Source organism: Gymnodraco acuticeps, unplaced genomic scaffold (assembly GCF_902827175.1).
Source record: "Gymnodraco acuticeps unplaced genomic scaffold, fGymAcu1.1, whole genome shotgun sequence".
Taxonomy (NCBI): domain Eukaryota; kingdom Metazoa; phylum Chordata; class Actinopteri; order Perciformes; family Bathydraconidae; genus Gymnodraco; species Gymnodraco acuticeps.
The window spans coordinates 445,234-463,434 of record NW_022989981.1 but is presented as its reverse complement, the minus strand read 5'-3'; the positions used below and the strand labels follow the sequence as shown (position 1 = coordinate 463,434).

The window sequence follows — 18,201 nt, the reverse complement described above, 5'->3', positions numbered from 1 at the left end:
CATTTGATTGTTTATATAATGTAGGTATTACAGGCAAAATACAAGCTTTGTCATATGTTTCTTTTATTAAACGTAAGCCATGAGAAGTCACATTCTGTCTCAAATAACTTCATCAATATTTATTTGAAAATCCTGAGCACAATATCGAGTTAAAGTGTATTTGCTTGGTTTTGGTCATTATCTGGCCAATATGATTGTACTTCAGAGGCACTGTTGCCTATAAACAAAGAGGAATATCACATTCTCACAATAGCTATTATCACTGAACAAGTCACGGAGCAGCATGCAGAAGGGGAGTGTACATTTACACATTCATACTCATGGTCACAGGAGAACTTTGCGTAAAGCCAACATTATTACTTTATACTCAATATCTTTATACGAGGCTTCTCCAGCCTAGAATAGGTGGCTGTGAGATGGTAAATTATGAATTGTAAAAAAACTCCACTGAAACCAACACAACGTTTTTAAAAGTTGAAAGCTATTTGCAGCTCCTAAAAAGAAAAATTCTCCCTTGTTGAAAATGTTTTGCCCTCAGGGCAATTTTGCAGTGTAAGACAGTGAAATTGATCGGCTGCAAAGCATTTTGATTACACTCTAGAACCCATTTGGAAAAAATGTAACAGACATCTGGTAGTTTTCAGTTTTTTTTTTGGCAGGCTATAAAATGTGTCTTTAGAAATGACGTGAGTTAGACGGAAAAGTATGCATTTTTCACAGACTATGAGCCTGAGAGGAACTTCCATCATATTGGTATTGGAAGAAAGGGCTGTCAGATGTATAATGGTCACTCAGTGAAGCTTGAAGCTTTAAAATGATGGCACTTCCTTTTACATGAATTAAAATACTAACCACAGATGCGTTCACTGTGATGGTAATTTATTGTACAAGTGTCACTTCTTGGATGGCTTTCGTTTGAGACTCAGCGACCTCATGGAGCCAAACACTCTCCTCCCCAAGTCCTTTAGAGACCGAGAGCGCTGCATGGGCATCCTGGGGGGCGGGGAAGGGGAGAAGGAAGGGGAGGAGAAAGGGGAGAGGGAGTGGCAGCTGCCTTCGAGGCTCTGAGAGCGAGAGAGGTTAAAGAGGCTGGCGGTGGACGACAGTCGTTTGTCTTCCTCCTTCGCCCTCAGCAGTCTGATGCCTTCGTGTTTGCTGAGGCCCCCTTGCCCCACGTCTAATGAGGAGACCCAGTGTGCCCGCTTTGTTGGCTCCTCGCCGTGGTTACGAGACACCAGCAAACCTTGGGACTCGCTCCTGAACAAAGCCCTCCTGGAAAGCCTGATGCTGGTGCTGCGTCTCTCCCCTTCCTCCTTCCCCCTCTTCTTCGAGAACATCGGCGAGTTCTCCACTTTCGGCCTCTTGTCGTTACTGCTGGATGGAGCCTTCACCCTCCGTCCCTCCCTCCGCCAGCTTCCGACGCTGTTGCTCCTCCAGCCATAGCCGTACTCGGCTCTGTCCATCTCTTCCTTTTCGCATTCGGACTCTTTGTCCCGGAGGCGCCCCTCGAAGCCCCTCCACAGTTTGTTGGAGGTCTTCCTGGGTGTCTGGGCCGCGGGCTGCTCCTGCTCCTCAGCCCAAGCCGAGCAATAGTCCTCTCTCTTGGCGTAGCTGCTTACTGTGGCTGCCCGGATCAACTTGTGAGAGGAGTGCTTCCCACTGTAAAGCCCCTCTCCCTCCACCCTCTTCCACCCAACAGTTCCTCCCGCACTCTGCCGAAGTGATCCCCCTCTCGGGTGGATCCCTCCTTGCTCCAAAGGAGAGCTCCTCATAATCGTGCGAGGCAGGGAGCACTGGAAGGGCGCATCCCGTCGGAAAACTGAGAGCGGGGTGGCGCCCAGAGGGGACGGCTGGAGAGGCCGGGGAGGGGAGCGGCCCCTGGTGGTGGGACGGGAGGCAGGGGAGGAGGCCGTGGATGAGGGGAGGTCGGATGGAGAAGGGATCTGCTGGTAGTGGCAGTGAGAGGAGTAGTGAGGAGATGGAACGTGGATGGACTGATAAGGGTGTATGGGGCTGCTGCTGTGTGAGAGAGGAGGGGTGAGGCTGCAATGAGACTGGGGAGAATGGGTGACACTGAGAGACAGCTGAATTGGTCTCTGTGGATTCTGGTCGCTCAGTCTGGCGTAGTCATGTGACTGATCTGTCTTGGCCGTGGGTGTCAGGTGAGTTTTGCTGTGACTCCGCACCTCGCCCGCGGTGTCTGTCTGGAAGCAGTCGATGTCCAGCTCCACACCTTGTTCCATCAGTCCCACCACAACAGCCCTGGTGAGGCCGGAGAGGCGGGAGATCTCACCCACCATGGGGGAGTCCTCGCTTATCTTGGGACTGGAGCTGGCCTCTTGGATCAAGCTGCTGCGCTGAGACCCGGGAGCCGATCCAGAACCAAATACTGAAGGTGGAGTCTCAGGCGGAGCGCAGCTGCTCCAGTCTAATGAGCGGCAGAAGGCAGATGACCCAAATCCAGGACTGTGTCCAGACCCTGAAGTAACCTCCAAGGAGCTGCGGTGGCTCAGGCTGCTCGGGCATGTTGAAATGCGAGGGCGGGCTCTAAGTGCGGGGGTGGGTGTGGCGGAGGAGAGCGATGTGGCAGAGGCTGTGGGAGCAGATGCAGAGTTGCTTCTTAAAGCTCCACAGCTGCCATTTTTGGGATTGTCCACACTGCTAGAACTTAAACCGGGAGTCAGGTTCAAGTTGAGGTTGAGATGCAGATTTATGTTCAAGTCCTCTCCAGTGGCTGAGGGGAGGTTACCTAGGTTTATTGAATTCCTAGTGGCTTTTTTTCCGGTGGTGCTGAGGCTGAATCTGGCAGAGTTTCCCAGCAGAGACTTACAGGGAGTGATGTTGGAGGAGGGGGTGCTGCGACTCTCAAAGGCAAAGAGGGACTGGGTGGATCCGTGACTTTTGCCAGGGGTACAAAGGCCTCTGACCTCACCAGGGATGGCAGCTGAAGTGAGATCGGAGGTGGAGCAGGTGACCCGACTGTGGTACTGGCGAGCCAGACGAGAGATGTACTGCTCCAGCTGGGTGAGAGAGGCAGCAGGCTGGAGGGGCAGAGGGGGGACAGAGCTGGACTCCTGAGGGTCATCTAGCTGGAGACCCTCAGGGCTGGGAGAGGCTGATGGCTCCTGGCTCTGGGAGGTGAAAATGGGGCTCTGGAGGGCGACGGCGTGCAGCGGGCTGGGGTAGGGGTACACCTCTTTGGTCCGACGGGACACTAGGTCTGTGCAGTAGCGAGGGTCCAGCTGGGTGTTTGGCTGGAGTGGGGAGAAGGAGGATGAGGAGGAGGTGGATTCAAGAAGTTGAATGAGGGAAGAAACCAGGGAGTCACCGAGTCCCGAGCAGAGGTCAGAGAGAAAGCTCAGACCAGTCTCTTCAATTTCACCTTGCACTGTAAATGAGAAGAAGAGAAGAACTTCAGATAATTGTATTTTACATCAATCCCAATCAGGTTCATTATGGGCTGTCACAATATAGGATTTTTACTTCATGATTTTTGGGGCTGAAATAATTGACTATATTGATATCATGATATCTTTAGAAGTGTAGAGGTGGAGAAAGAGTCTGTAAACAAATGTGTACAAAATGTACAATTACCCTTATGTCCAAAGAAAAGGACAACCAGATGCTCACATGAAATTATGATATTTATATTATCAACATGATCCTTATTTATGCATCATACTGGTATATTGCAAACTTATGATCATCACCGATATGACCATGGCACTGCTTTGAACAGTCTTCTGTTGACCTTTTTGAGCCCGCTTCAGCTGGCAGCTGTGAATTCATATTTACACAGATACATTTACATGACATGGATCTATTGTCTGCACCATCTCACCCGAAGCTGTTGTCCCTTCTGTTGGTTCAGCGTCTCCCTGGCTGCCCTGCAGTGCAGGCGGCTGCTGCTGCTGCTGCTGCAGCGCCCGGTCTGCCCACAGGGGGTCCGTGTTGTCAGCGGACAGAGGGACCTGCTCCCACAGCTTCGGGGGTCGGGCCGCAGGCGCTGATGCCCCCTGAGCTGCATCGCTGGACACAGAGTAGCAAGAGTCCGACAGAGAGCTCCCGCTCACTGAATAGAAACCTTTACAAAGTGAGGAAAATAAATTCAGTTAGTGTGTTACTTAATATATCCATGTGACAATTTGCAACAATTGTTTTGAATAATGTGGCCCAGGAAAAATGCTGCCAACATTCCTGATCTCTCACGTTGTGATATAGTATTCTGCCCATCATGAATTATCTTAGTTATGGATTGTTTTTACTAAGATGTACTGTTGCTGACTTGTTGGATTATTTGTATTCTTTTGTGGCCTGCTCACATATTTTACTACTATAATGTTTGATTTCATACGCTGTTCCATCTGGTCGGTCTTTCCTAGGGAAGAAAAGGTTTTCTGTAGCAACAGTGTAGCTTTTTATATAAAAAGAAATGGGTAATAAGCAAGGTAAAGTTAGGACTGGTTAAACAAAGACACCACCTACAGAAACGCAAACTTCATAAATTCCAAGAGAAAGGCGTCACAGTCACTGTTTGACTAACACTGTTTGAATAAGTTATATAAAGATACAGTGGAGCAAAAACACAACAGCTGTGAAAACATGTTATATCTCCAAAGAAATCACAAAAAACCTTCATTTTGATTGAATATTTGGTCCAATTAAAGTTTGAACTAATTCCTTTCAGGTTCGAGTTAAATTCATTCATTTGTTTTCAGATAGCCTCTACAAGAAAGTAAAGAGAAGTATTAAAACAGGGTTGGTATGAGTGCATAGCAGGGAGAGGAGTGTCTGAGTCGAGTGTAGTGACACAGAGACCACAGTTACAATGAGAGTGGAGAACAGTGTAGCAAGAAAAGCTGGGAAGTTTGACAGCGAGAGAGAGAGAGAGAGAAACTAATGAGTCAAAGTGCAAGCAAACAGAAAAGAAAAAGAGTATGGTTAATGTTTAATGGGACTTACACAAGGTGAGCGGGAGTGATACCAGAAGGTGACAAACTGTTCAGGTCAGTGCTGTGAACCACACATTGTTGACATCTGAACTGTGTGTAAGTGTGTGTTTACCTGAACTAGGCCTGGAGTCACTGTCCAGATGGACCGTACCACTGGGGTCTGGTGTCGGGGGAGAGAGCAGGTCAGATGGGGCGTCCCAGGACAGAGTAGACCAACGTGAGTTGCTCCCCCTTCCAGATGATGAGTGGACCGTTCCGTCCACTAAATGACTGCCACATTCCTCAGGGCTGATCCGACAGGGCAGTACCACTATATCTGAGGGGGAGGGAACCTGAGAAAACAAAACAGGTGGCATGTGAGGCCTGAGGAATATTTACAAAAGGAAATATGACAATATCTTTGACCACAGTATCTAAATGCTATGACTTTGATTGTGTGCAAGTAGAGCATATTAGTTTAAAAATAAAAGGCAATAACGTGTGTTTAATTTAACCCCAGTACAAGAGTCAAACAATTACAGAAAAATGTAAGGCAATAGGAGTTGACCAAAAGTGTGCAAATACTAAAAGTAACAAACAAGTCACCTTGTAGTTTAAACAATATGTAATACGTATGCAAATTATTTACTGTGTTTTCTTTCCACAAGCTATATTGAAGTAGCATTGTTTTCCCATACTGTTACTTCTTGTCTTTTATTAAATCAAATTGTTATTTTTAGGCTTTGACAGCAGTAGCTTGTAGGGGTCACAAGACATTCCACCAATTTCTCATCCTTTAGATTTTATAAAAAACCCTTCCCCATGTTTTTTGAAAAAACATTATATATCATAACAAATATAATTATGGAGATATGAAATGACCTAACCAGGGATAAAAGATTTTTCCTGCACATTTCTCAGTCACATTTAACAGCAGCAAAACTATAACAACAGTTAACACAACTTGTGCAGTAGTAAGGTTTATTTACTTTGATTCATCAGGAATTGTCTACACTTTTTTGATTCTTCATCACTAGGGAAGAAAAAAAGATTAGAAGCTAAATAAAAAATGGTTATTTTCTGGGTGAATTAGTCCATTAAGCGATAAGACCACTGCTTTAAAGACACAATTCCCTCGGTACTGTTACTGCATGTGTAGAGGCACAGTTAGACTGGTGTGAAAATACATGTAGGGTTGAACATCCATGATATCATTTACCAGACATGCTCCATGACATCACACCGATTACCGGAACAGCCAGGAATGAGGCCCCAAACACACTCACACACAACAGCAACAATAACAATCCGCCAGTCAAGTTAAGCAAAGTGCCTCCATTTCCTAGATTAGTAAGTGCTTGGTGGAGAAACCCCCCGCCTCCAATTATCCTCCAAATCCCCAACCCCTCCAGGAAGGCAGCCAAGAGAAGCGCCTGCATTAGACTGATGGAGCCCGGACAACAGAAACACTGTGAGTGGCACTGATCAATCCTCTTGTTCCTGAAGAAACAATACAGGTAGTGACTCACTGCTGGGGTGACAGGAGAGGAGAGGGGGGGGCTTCAGAAGATAAAGGGAGAGGACAGATGACGTAACAAAGGCAGCCGGAGCGGCAGAAGGGAAGGGGGATTGAGTGAGGAGAGAAGAGGGAAGGAAGAAAAGAGGTGGGAGAAGGAGTTACAGACTTTGGCTTGTCTTCGGCTTATCTCCTCTCTTCCTGTGTCCAGATTAGCAGCTCGAACTGTCCCCCTGATTTTTATTTTTACAGTGAATCTAAAGTAATTGGAGGCTGAGTGGGAGACCAAAAAAAGGAAAAGTGAGAGGGACCAGAATAAGAGACAGAAACTGAGAAAGGGTGAGTCACTGAGTGAGTGAAGGCGTCGGAGGAAGGGTGAGTTGGGGAGGGGGCGAACGGTTGCCGGGTGAGAGAGAAGGGCATCTTGAAGGACCCCAACCTCCCCCACACTCCCCTTGACAAATAATCCCCCCCACCCTCCCACTTCTGTAATATCCTACAAGCCAGCCGCCCGTGCTCACCATAGCTACAGCCGCTCGCTCTGCAACTCTCGCTCGCTTCTCCTCCCACACAGAACCACAACAACACAACACGCCTGGCCAAATATTTAACTCATCCTCAGCCTTAACACACACTATCCAGTCTTGTTGCAACTCTTACTGGCATGTACACACTGCTGTCACAAATCCCACTCACTGCCAATTCTTTATGCTGAGAGAAACCATGTGTTTATCATTGTGCACTTGTAAGAGCTGTAACTTTATTCTGTCTATTTAAAGACATGAATTAACCCTTTAAAAAGCTCCCGTATATCTCCAAAAATGTCCTTCCCTTATATCTCCCAAAATGTCCTTCATCTCCTCCATATTATCCCCTAACAACATAATGCATTGCACATGGGGTATAATGTTACACAGAGACCAGTGCATGATCAAATCATAGGAGGCTGATAGACAAATGGGTGGGGGTCTGAAACATGATCTTGCTTCATGTTAGGGAGCAGCACAGCCCCTCTGGAAGTATATGAGGAAAATGCATGGGTCGATTGAACAAGAATGCTACAGCCATCGCAGCTGCACAAGCAACCCACCTCCTGCTAATGAGTGCATTATGTCATTACAGCGGGAGGAATGGCAGCGGTTTGCCATATTGAGGCCGGATGGTTTGGTCAGACAGGAGCGAGTGCGTGGTGAGAAGTGCGTGCTTGTTCTACACGGCGCTGTGTTGATTGTTTCATGCATTATTAATGTGCTATTGAAATATAAAAGACAGCCCACGCTTTACATCTCCATCTCCACCAGCCAAGAGGAGTGATACGCGCTCCTGCTTTTCTGAAGCGCTCAGGTGAATCTTTCATTGCATATGAAAGTATCAGCGTTACAGAGGAGGTTTTTTTCAGTGACTTCAGTGGGATCCCGAGGCAAGAACCAAGAGACAAAAGCTGTCTCACTCCACAAGTCAGGGTAATGGCTCTCCGTGTAAGATGATGCTTCCCAATACTAAACCTAATTTCAAGAAAGGCTGCCTTCAATAAGAGTGCACACAGCATTGCAAATGGATATATTGGCAACATATAATGCATATATCATGGCTGCAACTAACAGTAACCTTTATTAATGAATTCCTTCATCATTCAAGTATCTCATTAGTTATTATTCATTTGTTCTATTAAACAGCTTCAAGTGTGAAGAATAATCATGGAAATGTTATCTAATGCTTTCTTGTTTCCAACCAACAGCCCAAAACTCAGAGATATACAGCTTCCTTTACTGTTGACAAGAGAAGGCTGCACACTTTCACATTTTAGAAGCTGATTGATTTTCTGTCCATTGATTAATCGACTGATTGCTGCTGCTCTACATGTGAAGTAAACCCTGCAGCACAATCCCTACTACCTCAACTCCTGTCCTTGATGTGCTTTCTTCAGCGAGGATAAAAAAAATGTTGGACAACAAACAGTGTTTCAATATTCAGCCTCCGGACCGGACCCACTCTAAATGCAAGAGGAGCTGCTGAAAAGTGTGAAAACACTAAAAAGGCACAAAACATGCAGAACACTTCATTTTAAAGAGCTGGATCTATTAACAATATAAATAGATTGCATTCGGCTGACAGAATATTTTTGGTCTTGAAAATTATTCCTTTTTTTTCTGAAAACAATGTTTTTTCGGCGTTATAACTTTGGTTTAAAACTGTGTCCATCACAAATGCCAGAGCTCATCCCAGTTAGAAAGATATCCTTCTAAAATGTATTTCTCCATCATAGATGACACCATGGAGCCATAATCCCGGCATGCCAAATATGGATTTGCACAGTCCATCTCCTGCCCTCGCTCTGCTTTTAGAGAGAGAAATGGTGAATCGCATTTCAAGAGTTTAATTCCCAAATGAAAAAAAAACCAGAACAAAGCAGTTGTTGGAGTACAGCGCATAATGTGATGAGTCATCTAATCCTCAATTTACTAAATGGTTATATATCTTTTTTTAAACCCATGTTTCTCATAGCAATAAGTAGTGAATTTCAGGTAAAATGATATATAACGTGTTCAGCGATAAAACATTAGGTGTAAGCATCACTTTCCACCTTCATGGTAGTAAATAAACATCTGTTTTCTCTCCCGCTGCTGCACAGTTCAATCTAGATGTGCTCACTTTTGAAACAACAGAAACATCTATTTGTCTGCACTTATGCAAATGTTATGTTTGTGTTGGCGGAGGGCTGAGTGCCAGCTCTGCTACACTGGCAGCTCCCTTCAGAGGTGAGAATGAGCAAAGCTGCTCGGCCTCTCTGCAGGATATCTCAGCTCCGCAGGGGGAGCCACAGAGGAGATGTGGGGAGGTGGGCGGCGAGGAAGGCAGAACATTATGAACCACACTTCCCTGCAGAGGCCCTCAGATGGGAATGCCATTTCTGTCCCTGCTCTGATAAAACTGATTTTATAATATCAACTTGCAGCCAGCTATGATTTAATATCATTTTGTATCATAAAATACTCCGTTCTGCAAAAGGTGACCTCATGTATTAATGTGCTGCTAGCTGCTGACTGATACAGCTCATTAGTATAAAAAATACACATACATACGAAAAGTGTTTGTTACTTTCTTAGAATAACAATAGAATATGGTAAAAGGTAAAACACTCCCTACACCAGCAGACCATGAACACAACACGACATGTCATGTCGTTGCTCCGTCAAATCTAGAAATATCTAAATATAATCCATGACAGACTGATTAACACACACATGACACACTCCTTGTACAATACAGGGTATTAGTCAATCCTTTTTTTGTATGATTATTTGGTCTCAAAGAGCTCATAAAAAAGGTTGCCTATAGGGTAGTAAGGTGTAAGTTATTTGTAAAATTGGTGCCTTAAGTTACAATAAAAAAGGTCATAGCACCTAAAGCATAAACTACTGATGTATTAGTATTATTTTATATATAGTTGGTCCAAAACATGGTGAAAAAATAACAATTATCGATAGTTTCCCAGTGCCCAAGGTGACATTATCAGGCTGCTTGTCTGGTCCAACCTACAGTCCAAAACCAAACGTGCTTCACAGAACAGGATCCCAGTTCTCTGGTTTAAGAAGACTTAGCTCTGAACTCCTGTCATTTTTTAGATCATTTATTCAGCTCCCATTTCTAACCAGAAGATCTTATTGGCTGCCCTCTCAGTCACCTTCTTCCTCTCCTTTCCACTGATTTCCCATCTTGAGGATTTAACAGGTTCGAATATAGTTCATGTTCATAAGGGACGAGACCAAAGACAGCCTCAGTCAGTATCTGGCCTCCAGGATGGGACCTGCTCACATCCTGTCCTCCTCTATTACATGTCAACCCACATTCCTCATGTCCCAACAAAAAAAGACCTGCGGTATGCATTTCAGGACGACGTTGGAAAAAGGGTTACTTTATATGAGGGTGTTGGTGAAGAGCTCATGTCCTATCATTTGTGTCACTACACTGGAACATTCAGGATATCACAATAAAAGATCAGCACTGCATGTATAGCCCGGGTCAGACAGTGATGGAGTCTACCATCATTTTGTATTCTGATTTTAATGCAAACTCGGTGCCAAAGTGACCTTTACTGTTGATTAACCAAAAAACTGCAGCAGTTTGATGACTACAAGCCATCAAACTGCTGGCTTGTAGTTTGATACCTGCACCCTCATTTAACGCCTGTCTCCCATCACATCCTGTTTCTAACCTTGAGGGAGCCAGACAGAAGCTGGTCTGTGCCCTGACATCAATGACATTTGCTCCATGTTAGTTACGGTCACACACACTGCTGCTGTGGAAAATGATCAGGCTGCATGCATGGATGTTCCCTAGCACCATCTCAATCACATGGGTGCACAGCCCTTGGCACAGACATGAGCCACCGGGCAGCGATACAATCTGTCTACTGAGCCGCAGAGGGACTGGCTTGTTGGCAGATCACCATCATCCCCGCATTCATATTTAATAATCTCGTCATGTAGAGCTCAGTGACAGACGCACTGACTGACCTGTTGCCTGCGGGATGTCGTAGAGCCATGCTCGGCTTCCGAGGCGGTGCTCCCCGGAGCTCTGATCCCCTCCTCCGTTGGTAGCTCTGCGGCGTTGGCGGCAGCAGAGGCTCGGTCCTCCAGAGCAGCGTCCACCATCTCCAGGTGTTTGCACCTGAGCAGCTCCAGCTCCACCACACCGGCCAGAGTGGCTTTGAGTCGCTCCACGATGCGGACACGCTCGCTGCCCGACCACAGCGAGTTCACGCAGCTGCGGCGTCCGGCCATCCTCGCAGCGGAGCCCGGGAAAGCGGAACCGGGGCGCACCGCTGACCACCGATCAGTGTCCGTGCAGTGGATGAGAGAAATAAGTGGGCGCTACGCTGCAACTCCACGTAGAGCAACAAGGGTCCGGACCTGAGATAGCAACATGGTAACCGCTAAAATGACCGCGATAAAGAAAATATAATGACCATCTCTAACGTGCCATGCAGCCCACAGCCTCAGGCAGCCCTGCTTACTGGCACAATAACTGAATTAATGAATCCACCGGTACACTGAGGGAACATCAACGAGACCTGAACTCATTTCCTGTTGTCACGATCCTTTTGTTTTTAAATGTCACTTAAAGCCTCCCAGTCCAGTGGAGTCACCATGGTGCTCCAGTACGCTGCGTCCCTATGAGACAATGCAACAGACAGGGGGAGATAACGTTACATGTGGGAGCAGGGGGAGGAGGAGCCGCGGCACCGGAGCTGAGCACCCATTGGCTGGGGAAGTTTTTCGAATGGACGCATAGAAAAAATCCCCCCGAGTGTCCAACTCCACTGTAGAGGATGCCAGAGGGGACAAATACTCACATTCCCACAGTATTCACATGGGGGTTAAAAGTGACCTCAGCATGCTATGGAGCTACAAAAAGGCGTTTCTCTTGTAATAATAAAATTAACAATGGCTTTAGGACGGGCCGGCCATCAGTGACGAGGGCCGAGGCTGACGCGTAAAGTAGCACCCAGATGTTATGATGTAATCAAATTTCAATTGAAACTCGTGACATTTATTTAATCTCAAATGCTCGTTTCTAGGTCGTGTTGTCTGCCCTTTCTATTTAATCATTATTTCATTTACATGTGTTTTATTTTGTAAAAATAGGCCTGTTTGCAGCACAAATACATTATAATCAATTCCTGTATATTTTAAATGTATGTACATTTTTGTGAAAGTGCGTACAATCAGAAAAGATTGCTTTGTTTAAACAAATGAGTCAACTAATTGACTCATCATCAGCAACACTGACACACAGGCAAGAAGCAGTTATTCTTCTTCTCCTTCTTCTCCCGTTCTGTTATTTTTGATGGATGCAAACTCTTTTCAGCCAATTATATATATATTTTCTGCATCTTTGACAGGTGCAGTGTACTTTGCTCTAGTGCCACATTCATCCAGCAGAGGGTGATCTTTATCCACAACACTGCATTTCATTATATTTCCACTGGCTGGTGGCTCAGTGTTTCTTATCCGAGTTAAACTGTAAGTACATCCAGTTGCTGGTTTATATATATAGGCCTACAGTGAAGTTTAAAGTATGAGAATCCAGCAGTATAATTAAACAGCAGCATAAACTGCAGCCTACCAGATAATCACACAGTTGAATCAACATCTCTCTATAATAGTTTCAACAAAAACGTAAGATTATATATATCATGAAGGTAAGATTTAACACTAAAATGTTGTTGTGGCCAGTGGCGGTTCTAGACCAATTTGACTGGGGGGGGGCCACTGGGGGGCCAGTTATTTTATGAGGGGGGGGCACAATAAATGCAGGACGAAAAAGAGAACTAGACAGTATGAAGTAATTGCGCATAAGAAAACAATGCAATACAGTTATTGTTGGTATTTGTTTCAGTACACTTATTTATTTCAGATAGATGTTATAGTTATTACTGTTAGCTTCAGCTTAAGTTATAGTGCAATGTTTGCACTAACACCATATTTATATATTTTATTTACATAAGTGTGTCTGCACAATCTCACATTACAGCAACAAAATCCTGCGGTTTTTGGCAAACCGAGTACCAGAAAATATACATTTAAAAAAAAAAAAAAAAACTGGGGGGCCACAGGGGGGTCAGAGGTCAGTGTTAGGGGGGCACTGGCCCCCCCTGCCCCCCCCCCCCCCTAGAACCGTCCATGATTGTGGCAACTGTTTGAAATAGTGTAACATGGTACTTTTAGAAAGAGAAACCAGGAAGCACGGTGAAACACCAAATCTAGAGGCCTTGCTCTATTTATAACTACATCCAATCTATATATAATGAATACTATTTAAACAACGGGTATATGTTTAATCTTAAACCTTAAACCAATGTTAGCACAGGAGAGAAAGTATTTCAGCTCAAGGTCCACTAAAGCATTTGATCATGATCTTTATCCGCAGAAGTTATCGCCCACCGGAGGACCGTGCAAGAAGTGTTCAGGTCTTTAAGAAAACACAGTGTGTCTTTTACTTAAGAAAAGACAGTGTGAAAATAATCTGTAACGAGTAAAAGGGAAGATTAAAACCTTTACTTCATTAAAAGTATAAAAGTATTAACATAAAGTTCCCATTAAGGTTAATCTTAATCTGTCATATTATATTTCTTTGTAGATTATATTTTTTTATTAATCTGAATCTGCAAAATTACAAAAAATAATAAAACAATTATATATTTTTCAAAAGTAGCAGAAAGTAGGAATATAAAGAACCAAATCAGTACCTTAATATTGCACTAGAGTAAAATACTTGAATTTATACTTAGTTACGGTCAAATTACTGTCGGATTCAAAGTACTATAAGTGCTCCAGAATAAATGCTAGAGGAAGACAGTATATAATGGTATATCAACTTTGAACACAAAAACAAGAACATGCAAACAAGAAAAATGGAAACATATTCTCATCTTTTGCAGTACTGCGCCTGTAAGAGATTTAAAACTTCAGAATCCTCATCAACGCTCGTCAGTGTTAGTATTGATCATTGATCTCAGACCAGCTGAAACAAGAGTAAAGCAAATGTGATGTGTCCTGCATGGCTATCAGACAGTGAGGTCAAAGGTCAGAGTGGAATTCAGAGCAATCAGATCTCTTGATGAAAGTGGCACCGGGTTCCTCTGGACTCCGTTTTCGTCTGAATCATTAATGTCATGTGCTGTTTATGCTCTTCACATGCCCTCATTACACTCATGTTTGTACCCCTCTGTGGATTATGGACCCAATATCACCAGTACATGTGATAATGCCCGGTGAGATAACCAGTATGTGTGATCTGCAGCCCACCAGCACGAGGAGTGTGTCGTTGTTTGTTAGTGTCACATTTTGGACCCCTCCCTGCTCCTTCTCCTTTAAAACAGCAGCTTTGGTAGCAGCTCAGTGGAGTTTGCTAGCTTCCACCCGAGGGGACATCACCGTCAGCCTGGGAAAGACTTTCGTCGTCTCCACCTTCACCGCTGGTCTCTGCAAAGTGCCCTACGAAACTACGAAGAAATGGCACCTTTTGAGAAATCCATGGATTTGCTGATGCCCTTCAAGCAAAGGAAATGCCTGGGTGAGTCTCAATTTGTTATTTACATGTAAACCTCACAAGGCTGAAGTGTAACACGTCTATAAATTAATGCACTTGTTCTTTTTTAGAAACAAGAAAAGATGAAGTATGCAGCATTCGGTCCAAATTCCCCAACAAATTACCTGTGAGTTTGTTGCATGTAAACCTAATTCATTTAATCACCATCAAACTTTATATTGCATGTCAGGGCACAAAAGTTGGCTTATTTCATGTGTTTTTTGTGTTCAGGTTATTGTTGAACGTTACGTCCGTGAAAAGAATCTCCCCCTTTTGGACAAAACAAAGTTCCTGGTTCCCTTCGAGCTCACCTTGGGTCAGTTCCTCTGCCTGCTCAGGTAAATGCTTTGTGCCACTGTGTGCTTGTAGCATAAACAGACTTTCTCCTTCTCACTTCTCTACCTACAGCTTGAGTTTTTTTAGCCTGTTTCTTCTCAATCCAACACTCCCTTCTCTCCACTTTCTCCTACGAGCTGTCAGATATTGTTCTCCGCTTGCTGCCTCCCTCTCTCCTGTTGTTGTTTTCTTCATCAATTTCTCTCTATCTTTCTTTTTCAGGAATAAGATTTCCCTGGAGTCCACACAGGCTCTGTTCCTCCTGGTGGCAGAGAAGAGCATGACCTGCATGTCCTCCAGCATGGGGGAGGTTTATTCCCACTACTGTGACGCCGACGGCTTCCTGTACATCACCTACGCCTCGCAGGACATGTTCGGAGCCCCTCACCCTGCTGCCAGCTCGACCTGCTGAGCCTGAAGCACATAAATAAACTGAGCCGATGCTGGGGACACCACATAGCAGTACGGCATGGTGTTTCCAGTTTTCTGGCCCCAAACTGCATATCAGCCTACCTCAAACTGGACTTTTAAACACAGAAATCACTTTTTTTAATGATCTGACACAACAGCTAGCCTCAATTGACGACTCACACTGATGTTTAAAACATTGATTGTTTGATATTTAAGTCAGTACAGTTGTGATCATCTCTGTTAAAGAAATGTGATGTTTTGTGTCTGTTTTAAGTCTACACTGGTCAAAATCTCCATATGTGCCCTTCAGTTACCTCCAGACATTGCAAAGACACTTTTCGCAGCTGTAATGCCAGTTCAGAGTAAAACCACCAACTTTTCTACTCTACACTAATGGGGTCAATGTCATGCTGGTAATCAGACTCCCTTTTAAGCACTTATGTCCTCCCTCCTCCTCCTCTTTCTCTGACTGCCTCTTCGTTCACTTCCCTTCAAAATGTGAAACTGTGAGGCACTCACTGAAAACACGGATGAAAACCGAATGCTGCTCTGATTTGCTCTGTATCCATTTGTCTGTATGACAACAAATAAATCCTTGTCCTTTTAATGTATTGACTCTTGTGTGATTTTTAACTACACTTCATGAGAGGTGATTTGTTGTATGTACTGTTTACTGTTCATTAAAGGTGGGGTAGGTAAGTTTGAGAAACCGGCTCGAGATACATTCCATGGAATGCTCTTAACATCCCGATAGCAATGAATATCTTAAGTGCTTTGACAAATCCATAACAAAATGTCATCTGTGGAAGCCGTAGTACTGTAAAAAGCACGACCAATCATTTTAGCCGGCCCGGCTAAATTAACTGGATGGTCTACCTGCCTGTCAGCCTTCCATCTGTGCACAAACTTATCTCGTGCCCTCATTGGTCATGTGCGCATTTGTGTGTGTTGGAGGAGGGGCTCTGTAAGGAAGTGGCAGATTTTTTCCGGCTGTGTATTTTCAAATTCGAGCGCACTCGAGCTGGTTTCTCCAAAATCACCTACCCCACCTTTAACACTCAACACGATTTAAAAATGTTCATTCCTTAGGTGACAGGCAAATTAAAAACATAGCTGTCACTGACAGCTATGTTTTTAATTAGCAATCCAGATGTGTTTTGGTCATTTCATAGAGCTTCAGGGGTTTTAGGATTTGTTTTAGGCCACAGAGAAACAGTTTAATCCTTCATGTTAATTGAAAGCATGACAAAATACATTGTTTTATAACCTCTGAGGGCTTTCAAATTATTAAGGCCCCACTGCATTTATCACAGTTGTGCGTTACCCTTTACGAGTTCACTGTGCACTTTTGCTCAGATTTACAGTACACACACATACAGGTGCCTCATTCCTCACCTGCCTCCGAGAAACAGCACTCCCTCCACATGACCGTGTTACATAAGCCTGAAACAGTCAACTTTCTGCAGGGGTTCGTGTGTCAGCGGGCCGGGGGGAGTATTTTTAGATGTAGAAGTGACCCAAAACCCAGAGAGAGGGAGAGAGGGGGGTAAAACAAAGAACACAAAAACAGGGAAAAGCTGCTCTCTGTAAACATGTGGAAGAAGAGATGGGATGGAAGGGGAAGATAGTGACGTGCTAACAGAGGAAGACAGGAAAAAGGAAACAGTGTATGGGAGAGATATACATTGGGGGGGTGAGACAGCTAACCAAACACACAGGGACGAACAGTGACTTCACACCCCTGTGGGCATTTGAGCAGCTCTCTGACGATATATAATCATAACAGAACAAGAGGAACCCTGAGGCAGGCTGTAAACTATCAAAAGCTGTCAGTTCTGATGCTCCTCACAACACTCTGCAGCGGACATTTACACAAGATTATACAAATAGCCACGGGCAGATTATGAGACAATGCCCCCCTGAAAAAAAAGACATGCAAAAGACCCGACACCTCTCAACAAAAAGGAGCATAACAAACTTTATAGTTGTTTAGCCTCTTTTGTGGTTGTTTTGGTATTTCTCTCATTATTGTTGTCTGTGGTTGTGTTTTTGTAGTCGTTTTGAGTCTATTTGTAGTTGTTTAGAAGTCGTTTTGTGATCGTTTTATCTATTTTCATAGTCGTTTGTATTGTCTTTGTGGTATCTTGTGTTTTTTTGCAGCTGTTCTGGTGTCTTTGTGCCTATTTGTAGTTGTTTTATGATTCTTTGTGGTCATTCTGAGTATCTCCCTGGATGGTTCATGCCTCTTTTTTTTTAAACGCCTTGTTTCCACATTCCACATTTTACAAGATGTGAGGCACATTTGGTAAGTGAAGGTCAGTGGGCCATGTGACACTGTTGGCCCCCAGCCTGTGCCCGCTAAGATTGTTAAGCAATCCATCCATGCAGATAGCAATGGGGAAAAGGCAAGAGTGACCTTTATTAACGATTTACAATGACACTTTTGAAAGTTAGGATAAATGAATATTTTGACTGTACTTTAATGTATGAGTTTACTTTAAAAACACCAATCCTCAGATATTTCAACCACTTGTAAGTTTACATAAACTACTTCAGGGTACAGTGAGGTGGAAAAAGCATTAACATTTAACCAAAATGTACATAACATATTATTAGACAGAAAGAAACCAAAACAAAAGGAATTTAATTTCTTTTTTTAAAGATATGGCACACATCTTCTCTGATTTGGAGTCATAAAACGTTGGGTTCTTTTATTCTAGTTTGTATTCTTAATTTCTCCCTTCCCCTTCTTTGTTTTGCATCAATGCAGCAATTTTGCCTTGTGTTATATATGAATGTACAAGGATGTGTTTAATGGTGTTAAAAAGTTCCATACAAATATTGTGGGGGACTAAAAAGGAAGAGCATGACCAAACAAAATGTCATATTACCTGTAATAACTTGTCAAGACAC

General features: G+C 44.0%; 2 protein-coding genes across 2 annotated transcripts; one reads left to right on the top strand and one right to left on the bottom strand.

Moving 5' to 3' along the window:
- Positions 1-46: 46 nt before the first annotated feature.
- On the bottom strand, positions 47-11,622 carry si:ch211-168f7.5 (mucin-5AC). Its single transcript, XM_034211889.1, has 4 exons — positions 10,965-11,622; positions 5,065-5,284; positions 3,842-4,084; positions 47-3,388 (listed from the first exon to the last, which is right to left on the bottom strand). Exons 1-4 carry the CDS (start codon positions 11,229-11,231, stop codon positions 894-896), a joined length of 3,225 nt encoding a protein of 1,074 aa, XP_034067780.1. The 5' UTR covers positions 11,232-11,622; the 3' UTR covers positions 47-893.
- A 2,450-nt stretch (positions 11,623-14,072) lies between these two features.
- Positions 14,073-15,897, top strand: map1lc3cl (microtubule-associated protein 1 light chain 3 gamma, like). The gene is made up of 5 exons (XM_034211896.1): positions 14,073-14,224; positions 14,333-14,526; positions 14,613-14,668; positions 14,773-14,879; positions 15,100-15,897. Exons 1-5 carry the CDS (start codon positions 14,121-14,123, stop codon positions 15,287-15,289), a joined length of 651 nt encoding a protein of 216 aa, XP_034067787.1. The 5' UTR covers positions 14,073-14,120; the 3' UTR covers positions 15,290-15,897.
- The last annotated feature ends 2,304 nt before the right edge of the window (positions 15,898-18,201 follow it).